This window comes from Toxotes jaculatrix, chromosome 15 (assembly GCF_017976425.1).
Source record: "Toxotes jaculatrix isolate fToxJac2 chromosome 15, fToxJac2.pri, whole genome shotgun sequence".
NCBI lineage: Eukaryota > Metazoa > Chordata > Actinopteri > Toxotidae > Toxotes > Toxotes jaculatrix.
Genome location: NC_054408.1, coordinates 11747500 through 11763469, shown reverse-complemented (window position 1 = coordinate 11763469; position 15970 = coordinate 11747500). Strand labels below are relative to the sequence as shown.

The following is a 15970-nucleotide window of genomic DNA, read 5'->3' as shown; positions in this document are numbered from 1 at the left end:
GTCAGTCGGGTATAAACTACAGCACAGTCTTTTATTGCCGACATCATGCATTCTGCAGCATTCACTTGTGAATTTGACAGATAGAGAACGTGGGGGTAAAAAAACAAACAAAAAAAAAACTCATCCATCTGGGTATGTAGGTTTCAAATGACTTGAATTTTAAAAACTAATTTCTTGGAAGCTGATGACCTTTTATGCAAAGCTGCTCAACTTTGTCAAGTGGCAATTCCAGTCCAAACAGCTGAAGAGTTTTACAGTAATAGCCAGAGATCCGCTGCTCGGGAACCATCACCCCTCGCAACTCATCAAACCAAGCTTTTGTATAATCTAATTTGATTTTAATGCTTCTCTGAAGGAGATTGTGCTCTTATTACTGTGTAATGATGCTGTTGTCAAGAGCCAATGGCGATGTGTAATATCACAACCATGTTAACTGCTTCTGTGACACTCATCTCAGCATTTTCCACATCGTCTCCAATGCACAATGGCTTATGCTGTATGCTTTATGACTTTGTTGTTCTTCCTGTTGTATTGTACTGCATGATTGACAGAAACATGGTAAATCTTTAAAACCCCCTTCTTTATCACCTATGTCTGATACGGTACTTTTTTCGTATTCAGTACAGTAGATAGAGCATAACGATGAAGGTCTTAGCTGAGATGAGGAGAATTTTGAAGTGCTCACACTCGGGGGCAGCAAATGGAAAAGTGACAAGCCTGGTGCACTTGTCTATTTTACTTATTCTGTGCCTCTGTTTCATATTCTGCCTCGCACCGCGGGGTTATTTTCCTCCAGGGTTCAGGAGGGCACGCTCTTTCATTTCTTCAGAAAATTGTTTCGCAGGATTTCAATCTTTGGCTGCTAGATATGACAAAACACAATATCAAGAACACTTATGTTTCTTATCTGCCATTTTTTCTGGGTATAAATAAAAGATCAGTATAAATTTAAGTCAAGTGGCCTCCAATGCACATGTGAGAGATGAGTATGAAAAGAACTATGAACCTTGGGACAGCCCCACTGTACATTTTCATCGCTTGCTCAAAATTACCTTGGCACTGGGGCTTTGTATGTCATTTGTCATCCTTGAAAATCAATTAGTGTTTCCATGATAGCAATCCAGATGCAATCCTTTGAGTGTTTGGACAATGGGACAACAAAAACCTGTGTGTATGTTTTGTTTTCACAGTATGTAAACAGTTTTTTTTTTTTTGGATGGTTCATGTAGTAAGTTGAGATGACAGTCAATTAGGTACAGACTATGATGACTACAGTATAAACATCCTGAACGGAGAGGTGAAGGACCATCCTAAATATCGATTGTGCTTAAATAAGCCTTTCTTTTCCAAGCAGACAAAAATCATCTCACTACACAAATGCTTGTACCAAAGTAAATGTAATACTTTCAAAGGCAAAGCTGTTTAACTACAGCCGAGAACACAATTTTAGTTTTGCAACTATTTTTGTTTTCCAGAGCAATCTCCAAATCTCTGTGATCTTTCCATCTGTCTGAAATTCTTCAAGCATTGTAGAGAGAAAAAGAGCTGAATGTTGTTATAAAGTTGAAAACCTTGCACTCAAATAATAATTCCACTGAATAAAAAGTACAAACTGTCAAGAAATGATTCAGTACTGTAGAATCAAAAATATTACTCAAACACATTTTCAAACAGCAGGGCACAGAGATCTTTTCTGATATATTACTTATGATGATGCACATGTGTGCAGCCTATGTATACTGAACAACCTCCCAATGGTGTGAAAACATCCAAACATTGTCCTATTGATGTCCCATTTTTTTCCCCGTTTGGCTCTTGTCAGAGGTCAACCTCAAACAGCATGCGGTGGAATCAGGCGTTACTGTCGATGTCACATTGATGCATTACAAGGCCCAGGAGGTCATGTCTCTGTAAACATACATTATCAAGACCCATAGAAGATGTGAGGTGTTGACCTCACCAATAGTTTACGGTGTATCTTCAGGGGAGAAGGGTTATGTGATGGCAGAGAGCAACTCTGTAGCCACAATGACTTTCTTGTTGCAAATGAAGAGGGTCAAGCAATCAAGACTAGTCGGGCTCTGCGTCAGCACCATTATCTTATGCTGTCTAAAATGATCAATGGGCTAAAATAAAATGATCACAAGCTGAGATTGGCCTGCTAATGAAAATGGACTGTTTAAACATGCTCCTCGGCGAGAAACTGGACAGAGGAGAAAACGGGCACCAATTTAAAACACACAGCACAACGCAGGGAACTGGAATACATGGGAGACATTGTTAACATAGCTGTTTACATGTTGGTCTAATCATATTTCGATTTTAATGCCAAATCCACTTTTAAATTCCAGCAATAATCAGTTATGTGTTTTCATATTATTTTTATAACATCCATCTGGATATATGTTGTAATCCTGAGAAAACATGTACACAGCTTTTTTTTAAATGTTTATTAAGTATTCTTTATACAGAACAGACATTCAGCAAACAGATAGTGTCACTTAAGACGGAAAATAGTTAATGACTTTATTGTCTATATGTAAATACGTTGTATCAACAGTACTCTGAAGCAGAGACTTAAAATATAAAACGCACTTAAAGCAGGTGCACTGTACCGACGTAAACCTCCTCCCTTTTAGCAATAAATACATACCGTATGTGCGTTCCTATAATGATATCATGGTTGTGTAAACAGTTTGTTAGCATCACTGTGCTACAGAGTACCCCAGTCGACATGGTCATGAAAGGCACTGCATTATAGAAAAATATTAATAAATAATCTCCCATAAATAAAATTTTATTTTCCCACAAAATATTTCTTGTTTTGTCTTTGCAGTTTCCGGTTGGCCCAGATAGCAAAATGTTAGAATTTAGCCAAAAACAAATAAAATATGGAAAACAAACATGGAAAAAATCTTTTCCTATACAACATCACAAACAACTTAATTTAGCATCATCCTTATTGCTCTCAATGAGATGATTGAACATCTAATCATTACGAGAAAGATGGGTTGTTTGGCAGTTGCTACAAAATGCAAGTGCTATGTAATTCATTACTATTGCTAGAACTATAAAAACAATTCTCAAAAGGAAGGACATTGTGTTCTGTAAGCTGAAAATCATACCAGCTGCTGGCTTGTTACTGTGTTATTCCAACTTACGGCATTTACTTAAAGTTAGCACGTTTCCTCAAAGAAAAAATAAAGATAGTCTGACTTGTGTTGAAATCACTACTCCGCTGTTTCATTCCACTTCCATGGCAGACAAATCTTGCTCTCCATCAGATCTCTCTGCGGGCGGGTCTTGTGACTCTGGGGTGCTTTGGCCATCTGACACAGAACTGGACTCTGCGGCTGTTAGTGTGCCTGGCTCTTGGGTGTCCATTTCAGCAGATACATCAGCAAGCTTGGATTTCCCTGATAATTACAGATAATATTTCAGTTTAGATTTGCATGCATATTATACAAATATAAAAGTCTCAAAAGAGAAAGTGTGTACTGTATATGTGTACAATAAAATTCAGAATATTAAAGTTGTATTTCTTTATGTACTAATATTGACAGTATTTGCTGAACCATTATATTTAGAGGTATATACTTTGTGTGTACAAAAACTGCTCAAATGTTATTATTACCTAAAACAGACTGGTCACCATCTACGTCGTCACCAGGCGATTGTAAGGGTGTCTCAGATGACATCTTCATTTCCCCAGTGACCTCAGGGAGTCTGGGTGCCTGAGGTCTGGTCTTTCTTGCGGGGTTCAAGAAATAACAGTACGCACATCTGAAGGCTGAACACAAATAAAAACACCACACATATAGTTTATGTCACCTCGCTAATACATTCTCAAACAGACATAGATTAATATACATGAACATGAACCAATGACAAAAAATGCCTGAGATGCATAAACACTTCAGATTGATGTGTAGCACTGGTTTGCATATTCAATCTTCAGCTGTTGTTGCTTACAGGGGTCGGTAGTGGCAGAGGCATTTAAGAGCCATATGATATACTACACTGCCAAGTGCTAGAGGGCAAATGAAGGCACCGTGTTTGATGGAGACTGACAAAGAGTGCTGTGTTTCTCAAAGTCTTACCAATGTATTCAAATTCCTCTTTTAATGCCATGCCGTTATGGGAGAGACACTGCTGACATACGAGGGCATATCTATGAGGGAGGAAAGACAATCCAGTGAAGACATCATACAGTACATGAATTGGCATTAGATTAAATAAAAGACAATTTTATTGATAAATACAATGATGCCGTCCACAGCTCAAATGGAGCACAAGTGAAAGAATTCACTTTTGGGTGATTACCTGAATTTTAACACTGATCTCAATGGCAAGAGATGCGTCTGACAGATTTCTATTATGTAAAATTTATCAAGTCATTTGAGGTGTTGCATTATTGCAGTGTTTCAGTAATACGCATAAGGAACTACATAAAGCATGACGTTACTTGGAACAGTCGTGCAGTTGCTGTACATATATAAATGTCTTCCTGAAAGGAGACTGTCTCCGGTTAGAAGCAGAGGCTGTGTACCTGTTCTGTGGACCATCTCCAACAAGATATTCAATGACTCTGTCCATAGCGCCTCTTTCCCTTGGGAGCACAGGTCTGGCCAGGGGCGGACCTGGGGGATGCATCCCTGTTAAAGCACAACATCAATGCCCCTAAGATACAGTCTGCAGAGCTGAATACAAACTGCAGTAAACAGATCCCACTCAGAGTAAAAACTCTTTGAAAAAGTGAGCCTCAGATTTTACACAGTTTACTGCACAAACCATGATGAATTTTACAAAAACCTGCCTCTTTTTCTTAATGACTAAAGACTGGATCTTTCTTGCAAAGCACGTCCAGAATCCCTGCTGTGTTGGTGCGTAGTAATTAATATAATCTAACATCAAGAGCAATCATAGGAAGATGACTGGTCATTTCTGTGAGACTTGGCAGAGTCTCAGTATCCTGCTGGTTATTAATTTACCAACATATGGAAACTCTGTGGTGACTCTTTGTATCAAATTGCTTTTCACTTTCAATTTTCAACAGAAGCAGGTGATAACATCAAGTCATGTAAACCATTTGTGAGGTGTTCCCAATGCCAAAGGCAATTTCACCAAGCATTAAAAGACATTTAGTGAGATTCCAACACCATTGCCCAGAGAACAAACGCAGGTCTGGCTAATTAATCACAGTTAATGTAATCCTGCTTCGTGCATGCCTCACAGTTGGCATTCCACATGGCAATTACAGCATGCAGCTTCCTCTAGGAGCACATTTCCTTTACTGTTTGCACTTATTTGCATCTTCTATTGAGTGTTCATAGTCCAGAAGTAATTTGTATTGAATATTCAACACCTCTATGCTCCACAGATGTCTTCTATACACAACTGTTCTATGGAAAAGTTTTTCATCATGTTTGCTGGCTGACTCTTGAAATCTTTAAAAGCAACTAAAGATGAAAACTCTCAAGAATCAATATTCTTGGGGTAAATATTCTGGCTGTATCGCCTATTTCTAATCTTAGTTCACAATTATACATTTATTTGAGAAAGACTGACCCTTTTAGTAAGATATTTGAAAACTACATTTATACAATTACCCATTACAACTACTGTATAACGTAAACCAACCCTGCTGACAACACACACCACAGATCCTTGAGCAACTGGGGACACAGAGCTGGAGAAGAGTAAATCACACCTTAATCGACCACATTATGATGTGCTCCCCCTGTGTGCAGGTAACTCACCAACTCCTGGAACAGGTGTTCCAGGGGTCACAGGCTTCCTCATCAAGCTCTGCTGAGCAGCTATAGCCGACAGGCTCCTCTCTGGGGGTCCACCTGGAGCAGAGTGGGAAGATCGTCCAGGATAGGTGGGCCCAGAGGCAAGAGGAGGGCGGGCCGTAGCACTGCTAGCAGGATTCACTACCACTGGGGGGGTCTTTGGAACGACATTGCGCTGGCGGAGCTCTAAGACAGAAAACATTGCAGGTTGCTTAACAGTGGTATGAAAAGCCAGAGGAGAGTACGGAAATTCGTGATTTCTTCTTCAGAATGCATTGTTACCTTGTCCTGGTTTTGGAGTCATCTGAGGTGCAACTGGAGTCGATTCCAGCTCCTACATACAGTTAACAAGAGAGCACAAGAGCATGTTGAAATGTGGATGGCAAAAATCCCACGCAGTAGGACAAACTGATTCAGATTAAAAATTAAAAACACAATAACTCACAATTTTCTTCTTGGAGTCGGGATCAAATCTCTCCAGAATCATTTTAGCATTTTTGTATGTCTCAGTTTCCATAACTTCTTCAAGCTGGGAAAAAAAAAAAACAAGATGTTGAAAGTATTACAGGATAGATTCTGAAATTATGTTTCAATACATTCCACAAATAAAGTTTTCCCTATAATAACAGCTCTATTGCCAAGTAGTTGGTTAATGATCATCTGATGTAATTAATAACCCTTTTATAAAACACACATTACACGCATTAATATCTTGCGATCATCTACCATAACATTACAACTAAATATGAGTGAGAAAGGGCACCAGAAACTTCGCTAAATTGTACATCTTCATTTAATATAAGTACCAAACATTTCTAAATGTTTACATATAAAATGAAGAATAATTACATTCACTACTTCGATAATGGAGAGTGTGAAAATCCATCAGCGCTAATTATTGAAAGTTATTAGACTTGACAGAGGATGACAAGCAATTTCTCAGATTTATTTCTTTCCTGCACTAAATGCTATTAATTAAAGTGACATTAGCAGAGTTTACTGGGTTAAGTCACTGTATCAGTAAAATGCTGTCTGGATTAGCAAAACCAGATTAGAGAATATTTTGCTGCAAAATGCTGAAGATCAAAAAGGGCAATTCTAAAACGCTTAAATTACAATGTTCTCTACAAAGGTTACATCACACCAAATAGAAACACAATATGTGACAAAAATAAAAATGTCACTTACTATTTTCTTTTTTTGTGCTTTAAGATCTTCTAATTTCTCATCTGGGAAAAAAAAGGATGTTTTTTTGGATAATTCAACACAAGTGTGAACATTATGTAGTATTTTATAAATCAGTAGGAAGGAAAATGGATCTTACTATTTCTTTCAGTTCTTCGTGAAAAAATAATTATAAGCAATTTTCGGAGTAACCACACTCTGAAAGAAAGAGAGAATCATGGTTATTTGGTTGTTTTTTTTCCCAGCATAGTGAAAATGTGACTGACTGTCTTGTACACTTACAATAAGGGAAATATTACGAAGGGAAGAGACAAAACGAGCCGCCCCATTAACTGTTCAGGCAGGTACCAGAAATACACAACTATACATGTCACCAAGTAGAGAAGAGACGAGTATAGAAGCAGTCGCCCAACCCATATCTTCAACTGCCTTTGATACTTCTCACTATATTCCTCAAGAATCTGTATATCCTGTGGGGAAAAAAAATTTGTTAAATTAATACAAAAACTAAAAAAAAATTCCACAATGACTGTAAGTTCATGAAAGGCTTTTAATTCAGCAATCATTTATTAACTTATTTAACAGTTTATTGCATGGAAAAACAGATTGATTATTTTAGCTGTGACTTTGCATACATTTGTCATATCACTATATGTTACAACAATGTAAACATGAGCTTACAATTTTCCATAGGCCATTTGCATTATTAGCTAAAGTTCCATCTTATATTTTAATGAAAACATTATGAAAAGAGAGACAACAGCCTCACACGATATCCAGGTAAGTCAAAGTAACTTTCTGTGGTGACGTGTTTTTGTTCCTGCTCTCAGGTCTGGATCAATAAATGTTACACCATGGCTTTAAAGTGCCAGTTACCCCATCCAAAAATAGCTGGTGGACAGAATAGGACCCTTAGAACCCTTGGTGACTATGGTTCTACTGTAACATGTGTGTCTGTCACTCTAAGCCCTGGCTAAACTCATCTCCTATTCAGTGCTGCAGCATGTTATGCATGTGTTTGCGTATGTTATCTGTAATCGTGCACATGAAAAATTTGTAGGGTTAAAAAAATTCTGTCAGATGAGACAACAAGATTTTTCTAGAATAAACGAACAGGCCCAACGCCCATCTCTTCACAACTTCAATGCCACCTGACCTCTTCAGTGTATGTGTGGTGTCTCTTGTTCCAAGGACAGGTGCTGAAAATAGCCTAACACTAGCTTAACTGTAGAAGAGCACTAAAGCCCTATCAGTCAGCAAACGAGGAGCTGATTTGGCATTCATTGACACATCTGTTTGGTTATGATCAAATGGTGCATGCTTATACAACATGTCTTCCACTGCATTGTTTCTATATCAAGACGTGGCAAAAGCAGTCACTCAGCACCAATTATCTGACTGTACGATGGGTATGAAGATGTTTCAGGATTGAGTGGACTTTATAAACATTACTGGGCATCATTACACTGACAGATGCCTTTGGTCAATTTTACTGATAATGCCTCATTTGGCTGCACTCACTGAATGACTGCAGGCATCTCTTGGAATCTCAAGGGATTTGTTATCAAGCAACGCCATTTGTTTAAATATAAACATGACATAAAAGAATAAAGAGAGAATATACTGTCTAATAAATAAAGGGATAAAGGGAAAAAAACTTAAATGAAACTATATTAAAATTAAAGTAAAACGTGCTTTAGAGAATTCAAAACACCACTTTTCCAGTCTGACAAGTATATGTGGAAATTTTTCTAAGGTTAAGCATACCTTATCAATTCCTTCCAAAATCTCCACAGTGGATGGTTTAGCCTGCAAGACAAACATTTTGAAATCCCAGTCAGAGAATATAACTCATAACATTTGCCATAGCAACAGTCCTCTTTGAGCAAGCAACTTCTTGAAAGGATCTAGAAACTTCCTGTTTCATCTTCCCACTTTTGTACATTCTGTGTACAAAAGCGTGTGTTCTTAGTCTGTGAATGTCACTGAGTCAAGGAACGGTGATGCCAGAAGGAGTATTAACATAAACATCTGATTTGTGACAATTTAGGTAGATCTATCTAAGCATGCGATCACTCTTTGTGTCTAAAGCATGATGTGGTAAGTTGTGAAAGTCCAACATGTATATCCAAACTAAGTTAAAAGATTACAAGTACACTTCCTCTTTGACAAAGCAAACACTTTGCTAATGTGCAGTGATGCAATTTATATTACAACAACATAGAGCAGAAGGAAAAAAAAGTAGTAAAAGTTTAAATACAAACCTTCCACCGTGAGACAACAGCCCCCATGTTGATGATGAGGGAGTTTAGGATATTGTGTTACCGGGACTCTCCTCTGATTTTCTCTCACAGATTAGCACACCTGTTGACAACAGTGATCGACTTGAACATACACTCAGCAACTTGTGAAGTGCATGGAGCTAAAACTGATGCACTGAAATACAACGTTCCTGCGATAAGTCCTGCCTTCATGAACGTTTCAATGTTCAGTTTATAATAAAACTGTTTTGGAGAGGTGTTGATTCAACTTTCATCCTTCTAACACATTCTAGCATTACCGCATATGCTGCGGTGGACTAAGTAGTTTAAACACCTTTCAGTGAAACATTCAACAATGCAATGGCAGCACAAATAACTGGTTCCAAAATGTCCGCAATACTGAACCCCATACAACATTATTTCAACAAAGACTAAATATTATAATCTTAACAAAGGTTTATTGCAAAGCTGTTGTATTAGATTACATTACTTGTAGCTACGTGTACCTGTTTGAGTTCAGTTACAGTCATTACCTTAGATAAGACTGCCATACATTAACTAACGTTAACGACTTCAACACAACTCTTTTGACGGCTGCACACAGTATTGACTGACCTTACAGCAGTTTTCATATGTCCTCTATGAAATTCATTCAGACACTGGTGTAAAAACTTTATCAATGACCAGGCTTAACTACTTACACTTGCTAACTTAAGTTAGCAAACTTAACTTCGCTCTGTCTCCGTAGGCAACTAACAACGTTACTTGAGATTAGCGGTAACCTAACGGTACCGGTTACCTCACAGGGAAGGTCCATCATGGCGCTATTAGCAACCAACATATCCGAAATAACTTCTTAACCCACTTAACACATCCAACTCATAGCGTTAGCACTATACTAGCTAACACTGGGTTGCTAACCGCTAGCTAGTAATGCTAACACTTTATCAACCCACAGTTCATCACAAACTGTCAGTCACTGTTAACTTAGTTAACGCTCGTCTCGGCTTTGTATGACCAAGCTAAGTCAAATAACAAGGATGGAAAGTGAATGAATTACAGTTTAGTGTTTCGAAATCAAGGGGTATTTACCTTGGCAGCAGAGTTGTCCGGTTTCAACAGCCTGTGGCAGGACTGTAGTCCTCCTCCAGCCTTTAGACGGAGCGTGTGAGAGCCAAGATGGGGGAGTGTCCGCAAAACGAACAGGAGGGAATATGAGCGCTGCAGGCCCTTCGCATGAAACTGGTCTGTGTGTGATGTGGCCTTCAAAACGTTAATGTTATCGTGTTTTAACTTAATGATAAAGCGTCCTCATGTACATTCGATAGACAGGTGCATAGAAACGTAAATTTATAGAAAAGAAAACGTCGAATTCCCTCTCTGTGTCGCCATGAAAACTTTTTCTTTTGAACGTTATGTCTGACACGTGTCAGTTCAACGTTATGAGTCAGTTACCTGCTACAGTTAATAATAGTTGTTGGTGGGGCTGCTAGTAGTTGTACTATGAGTATGAGGAAGTGCTGGCTAATACTGCATGCCATTTTAAGGTGTGATTTTAAAAGAAGTCAGGTTCTTCCATGTTAATTTCTTGAACATTAGACTGTAATTTCTTAAAGGTCCGAAAGTCGGAAATGACTGATTTTCAGTCCAATAAGATGAGCAAACCAACCTGACATGCATGACATACAATAAGAAATATTGATATTGACTGGATGTCTTCGGTTATTGGTAATATATTGTTTTTCAAATCAGCCAGTAGTACTAGTAGAATTTGGTGAAAACCCTAAACTCTCATTGTGTGTGTGTGTGTGTGTGTGTGGGAAAAATGCAAGTCACTTTGGACAAAAGTGTGTGCCAAATGAATGTAATGCAGCAATGGTTGACATTCTTTACCAGATTTTAGAATAAGATCAAAGAATGAACAACACTTTTTTAGTCTTTTGATATGTACCAGATACAAATGATTTATTAGGTTTGCACACAAAATGCATCACAGTCTGCCCCCAGTCAAATCATCTTTTGTAACAATGTGAAATACCAGTGGGTAAAATTTCCCATGTTTATGTTTTGGTTGTATGTGTAACACATAAAATTAAAAATATAGCTTCATAATATAACTGTGGGACTTCTTACTGAGTATTTGAACACAGCACTGGCATGAGCATGCTCATAAAAGCTAGAGTGGATCACAAAAGGCCATTATTTGGGAAAATAATAGGAAAGTAAAAGAACTTGTTCCAATCACTTCAGTGAGTACAAAATTGTTTGCTTTAATGACAGTTAAACTCCAGGCTTTTGCTGTTAAAAAAAAGCTGCAGATGAAAAAAAAACTAAAGGGAACCAACCAAAGGAAAGCATCCCATCAACAGGCACTCCACTATTTCACTCTTGGTTTCTTGAGCAGGTGCTCTGGAAAAAGACAAGAAAAGACAAAGGACAAGCAATGTGGTTCAAAAGAAGATGTTTAAGACTATCTGAGGATGACCCAAACAGCAAAACCTGCTTTAAAGAAGTGCAGAGAAACCAGCACCTTTGGACGTTACTGATGACCATCTTCCCTGAATTTTTATTTTATTATATTTTTATTATTATATATTTATTTACTCTCAGTAAAATGGCTTTCTTCCCTAAGTTTAACAAAGTAATTGGAACAGGTTCCATTTCAAAAGAGAGAAACAAAAATGCTCCATGTCTGTGTATGGCCATCCATAATGTAGTTGTCAAGATATTTTTTAATAAAAAACAAAGATCTCAACCTCATGGTGGCACTAGAGGAAACATCAAGGAATCAAAGTAAGCAGACTTTATCCTTTGGGAACCATAAACATCTGGTCAAAATTTCATGGTAGCCTATTAAATAGGTTTTGAAATAATTCAGTCTGGACTATAGTGGTGGGCCGAGTAACTGACAGACCGACATGCCAACACTAATGCCAAGCCATTAGCCTAACTAAAATGTTGCAATTGATGCTGTAAAGTTTTTCTTTGCTCCAGTCTTGGAAGCTGAATAGTTTTTTTTTTATTCTGTGGAAGAAAAAAAAAAAAAGAAAAAAGCTACAGGCAAAAAGAAGGGTTGGCTAAACAGCCAGTCAGACATCTGACTCTCACTGTGTCCACCTCTGCATGAACATGCTTAGTCATCATAAGGTTTGAATAGTGCCAATAGACATCACAAAACACAATGACCACAGAAATTCAACAGTGGCCAGCTTAGTGTTTCAGTGCACTATTCTCTGCTGAAACCTCAAATGTCCTATTCTTTTCACCATCCACCACATCTACTTTGAACATCATGAGATGCCTGATAACTGCAAAGACGATTTTAGATCTCCCTGTTAAACTATACCTTCACAGTGCTTTTTAGAAAGATGATTATGCTGCAATAGCTGACATTTTCTTTACATTTGATATTAATTGTATTACAATGATATTTCAATGCACTGAACAGGGTCTCAAAATGTGACCTGACAGATACACCTGCTATCACAGCCAGGTATTGGTAATACTTGCAGAAGTCTGTCGTGGGCAGTCAAAAACTTCATCCTGTCTGGGTCAAGGAACAAGTACATGGTCTTGTATGCATATACTGCGGGCCTGAAACTTTTAGTTAGCTCAGTCATGACAGCCAGGTATTAATTGCAGGTATTTTCCATTTGTGGCATTTTAGCCTTTATTGATAACAGACAGGGGAAGGGGCATCAAACATGCAATCTGAAATAAAAGCAGAGACATTGCAATTATATGGTATGTATCTCAGTAGGCTACAAGGAAGGCCCACCTTATTTACAAATATAGACTTTATTTAATAAGGAAATCTCACTGAGATCAAATGAAATTTCTCTGCCAAGAGATCTGAGTAAACAAGACACTTACAGAAAAACCATAAAACTTAAGTGACAACAAATAATATAGATTTTAAAGATTTCCTTAATTGAAAACCCCAGTTCAACATGGGTACAGCCCCATATAAAAACCACACTGACCAAAATATTTCTCAAGTCTTACATTAATGTACTTGTTTCTTTTGTAGACACAGCTCTCAATTTTTGCTGCCACTTCCTGTTACATGATTCAGCATGCATTGTTTAAACTCAAGTTAAACACTAGTATCACCACTGAAACATCAAAGCATTATCTTACCTTGTTACCCACTTTAGGCAAAAGGCCATGTGGTGGATCTGATGTCTATTTATACTTCCTGGTTCTACCATGTTTGAGGAGCGGGGGGAGAGCTTATGTCTGCTTTTGACTAAAGGGGTTTTCGTGAAAATAGTGGTTACATGTTACCTGTTTTTCCTCTAATTTCTTTGCCATCTGTAGACACAGTTGTATAAATTGTAAGTCTATTTGGCTAAACTGTCTGTTTTTATGCATGTATGTTTAGAGTGAGCTCCCCTCTGGTGGTTTGGTCCCAATTAGGCAGGAGGGGTATATAAGGAGTGGTTGTGGACCTGTTGGAGTTTGCTGTCCCTTTTATGTGTTGAGTTGCTGCACTGCTGATACAGAAAACCTACACACATGAGATAAATTACTCCTTGCCTGAGCTGCTTATCCTTAAGTTTAGTCCACCATCTAATCACTGTGATAGTACACTGCCCAAATGCTTCAGGTGAGCAAAAACCAGGGAACCCTTGCTACAAATAAAATGTAATGTTTAAAGTCAACGTGTAGTTGATGAGTTTGAATGCTGTACTGTGGATACATTATAGCTGCAGAAAAGAGATGTTTACTGTTTTGATTCTATTTTTTTACTGCCATCGTTGGAATAGGGTCAAGCTCCAACAATACCTACAGCTGCTTTCTGTGACCACAGATGATGATTGGGGTTTTTTTTGTTTGTTTTGTTTGTTTTTTTTTGGCCACTGTTACTATTTTAGGTATTGCACAGAGTAACCAGTCAGTCACTTATATGCTGTAGCCATAGCAGTAACCATAATTGTAGCTACAACTGAAGCCATAGCCAGAGAGGTTGTTCCTGTACCAAACCGACAGCTGCTGCCACTGCTAATGCTACAGTGTCAGTCCTTTTAAAGCACTTTGTGTTCGCTTTCAGGAATCTGCGCTTTCATCTGTGCAAACTGAGGAGAGATTCTTCTTCACCTGGCTCCTTGCCCTGGTTTCTTTGCTGAGGACACAAGAGTAATAACTACTTTTGCATCAAGTTCATCACCAAGGGGATTATGTCAAGGGAGGACCATGTGCTGATGTGGAACTGTATTCACCCAAGTATGAAATGGCATCACAATGTGAGTACACAAAAAGACACAACAGCCTCCCTGTTCAGGTGTTGCATTCTTCAAACTCTGCATTTCAAGTTGGATTATAACTAGACAACAAAGGTGTCTCATTCCAAAGTCTCTTGCAACCTTGGCTGAGAAATGCAGCCTTGCTTTTCTCAAATTTGTAGAGGCAACATACTACTGAGCCGTCAGTAGTACTTACAGTTCTGTTCTGATAAGGTTTTATCTGCCTTAAGGTGTTGTGTGTTCTGAGATGCTTTTCTGCTCACCACAGCTGTAAAGAGTGGTTGTCTGACTTACCGTAGCCTTTCTGTCAGGGAGAACCAATCTGACCATTCTCCTCTGACCTCTCTCATCAACAAGGTGTTTCTGTCCGCAAAACTGCTGCTCGCTGAATGTTTTTGCTTTGTTTTTGGCACCATTCTGAATAAACTCTAGGGACTTTTGTGTGTGAAAATCCCAAGAGATCAGCAGTTTCAGAAATACTCAAAACAGCCCATCTGGCACCAACAACCATGCCACGGTCAAAGTCGCTGTGATCAGGTTTCTTTTTTCCCCCATTCTGATGTGTGATGTGAACATTAACTGAAGCTCCTGACCTGCATCTGCATGATTTTATGCATTGTGCTGCTGCCACATGATTGGCTGACTGGGTAAATGTAAAGGTGTTCCTAATAAAGTGGTTGCTGAGCGTATGCAACACTGAGCAGTTTGTTCTTGTTGAAGATGGGTAACATGTTAAAGAAGCAGGGGGAAGAGTAGAGTAATGTGGACTGAATTATGGTTTTGTTGAGCAGCAGCATAAGCTGGGAAACTCCCAAGAGTGGTTCGAGTTTGCGAATGACAAAGCTTATTATGGGAGTGTTTGTGTTTGTGGCGTGTTGGTCTGAGTTTATTGTTGAGTATGATTCAAAGGTACTTAAAACTCTACTTGTGGGGCATCTGGTTGTGATTATGACATGTACCATATAGCTGAAATACCCCTGGTTTGCATCTGGCTTGGGGATCTTTGTTGCATGTCATACCCCTCTTTCTCTCTGCATATTTCCTGTCTGCCTATACTGTAAACTATCCAATAATAATACAGTTCATACTGAGTTAGCTATCCTGTCAAGTCAAGTTTATGTATGCAGTGTATCCTAAAATCACCATATATTTGTAATAGGTCATTATGGGCAATGTTGCAAATTTATCATTATGACTTCTTAATTGCTGTGTTGGAATTCTGCATCAATGTGGTGAAATACCTTAAGTTTTCCACTTGTTCAGACATTCAATCTCATACTTGTGGTGATTCTATCTATAAACTCTTTCTCAAGTGAATCTTCATAGTTACTGTATATATCTACTGCAATATAAAACTACATTAACATAATTGCCCACCTCAGGGCAGTGCAGTGTGTGTTGGCGGTATAAATAACATGTTCTTTTTTTGGTTTTGATAGGTCAACACAAACAATGTATAAATTGCATCTAAGCTTTTCTCTGG

At 38.3% G+C, this 15970-nt stretch overlaps 1 protein-coding gene across 3 annotated transcripts; it reads right to left on the bottom strand.

Moving 5' to 3' along the window:
- Positions 1 to 2445: 2445 nt before the first annotated feature.
- lnpa (limb and neural patterns a) lies at positions 2446 to 10488 on the bottom strand. Of its 3 annotated transcripts, none has more exons than XM_041058011.1 (13): positions 10334 to 10488; positions 9245 to 9344; positions 8748 to 8789; positions 7263 to 7450; positions 7120 to 7178; positions 6984 to 7024; positions 6241 to 6324; positions 6078 to 6129; positions 5760 to 5981; positions 4550 to 4655; positions 4101 to 4171; positions 3635 to 3790; positions 2446 to 3416 (listed from the first exon to the last, which is right to left on the bottom strand). In XM_041058011.1, exons 2-13 carry the CDS (start codon positions 9269 to 9271, stop codon positions 3244 to 3246), a joined length of 1221 nt encoding a protein of 406 aa, XP_040913945.1. In that variant the 5' UTR covers positions 9272 to 9344; positions 10334 to 10488; the 3' UTR covers positions 2446 to 3243. The 3 variants fall into 3 exon arrangements, with proteins under 3 accessions (XP_040913945.1, XP_040913948.1, XP_040913946.1); XM_041058014.1 differs by having other exon boundaries at positions 4550 to 4640; XM_041058012.1 differs by lacking the exon at positions 10334 to 10488 and adding an exon at positions 9857 to 10172.
- Positions 10489 to 15970: the final 5482 nt, after the last annotated feature.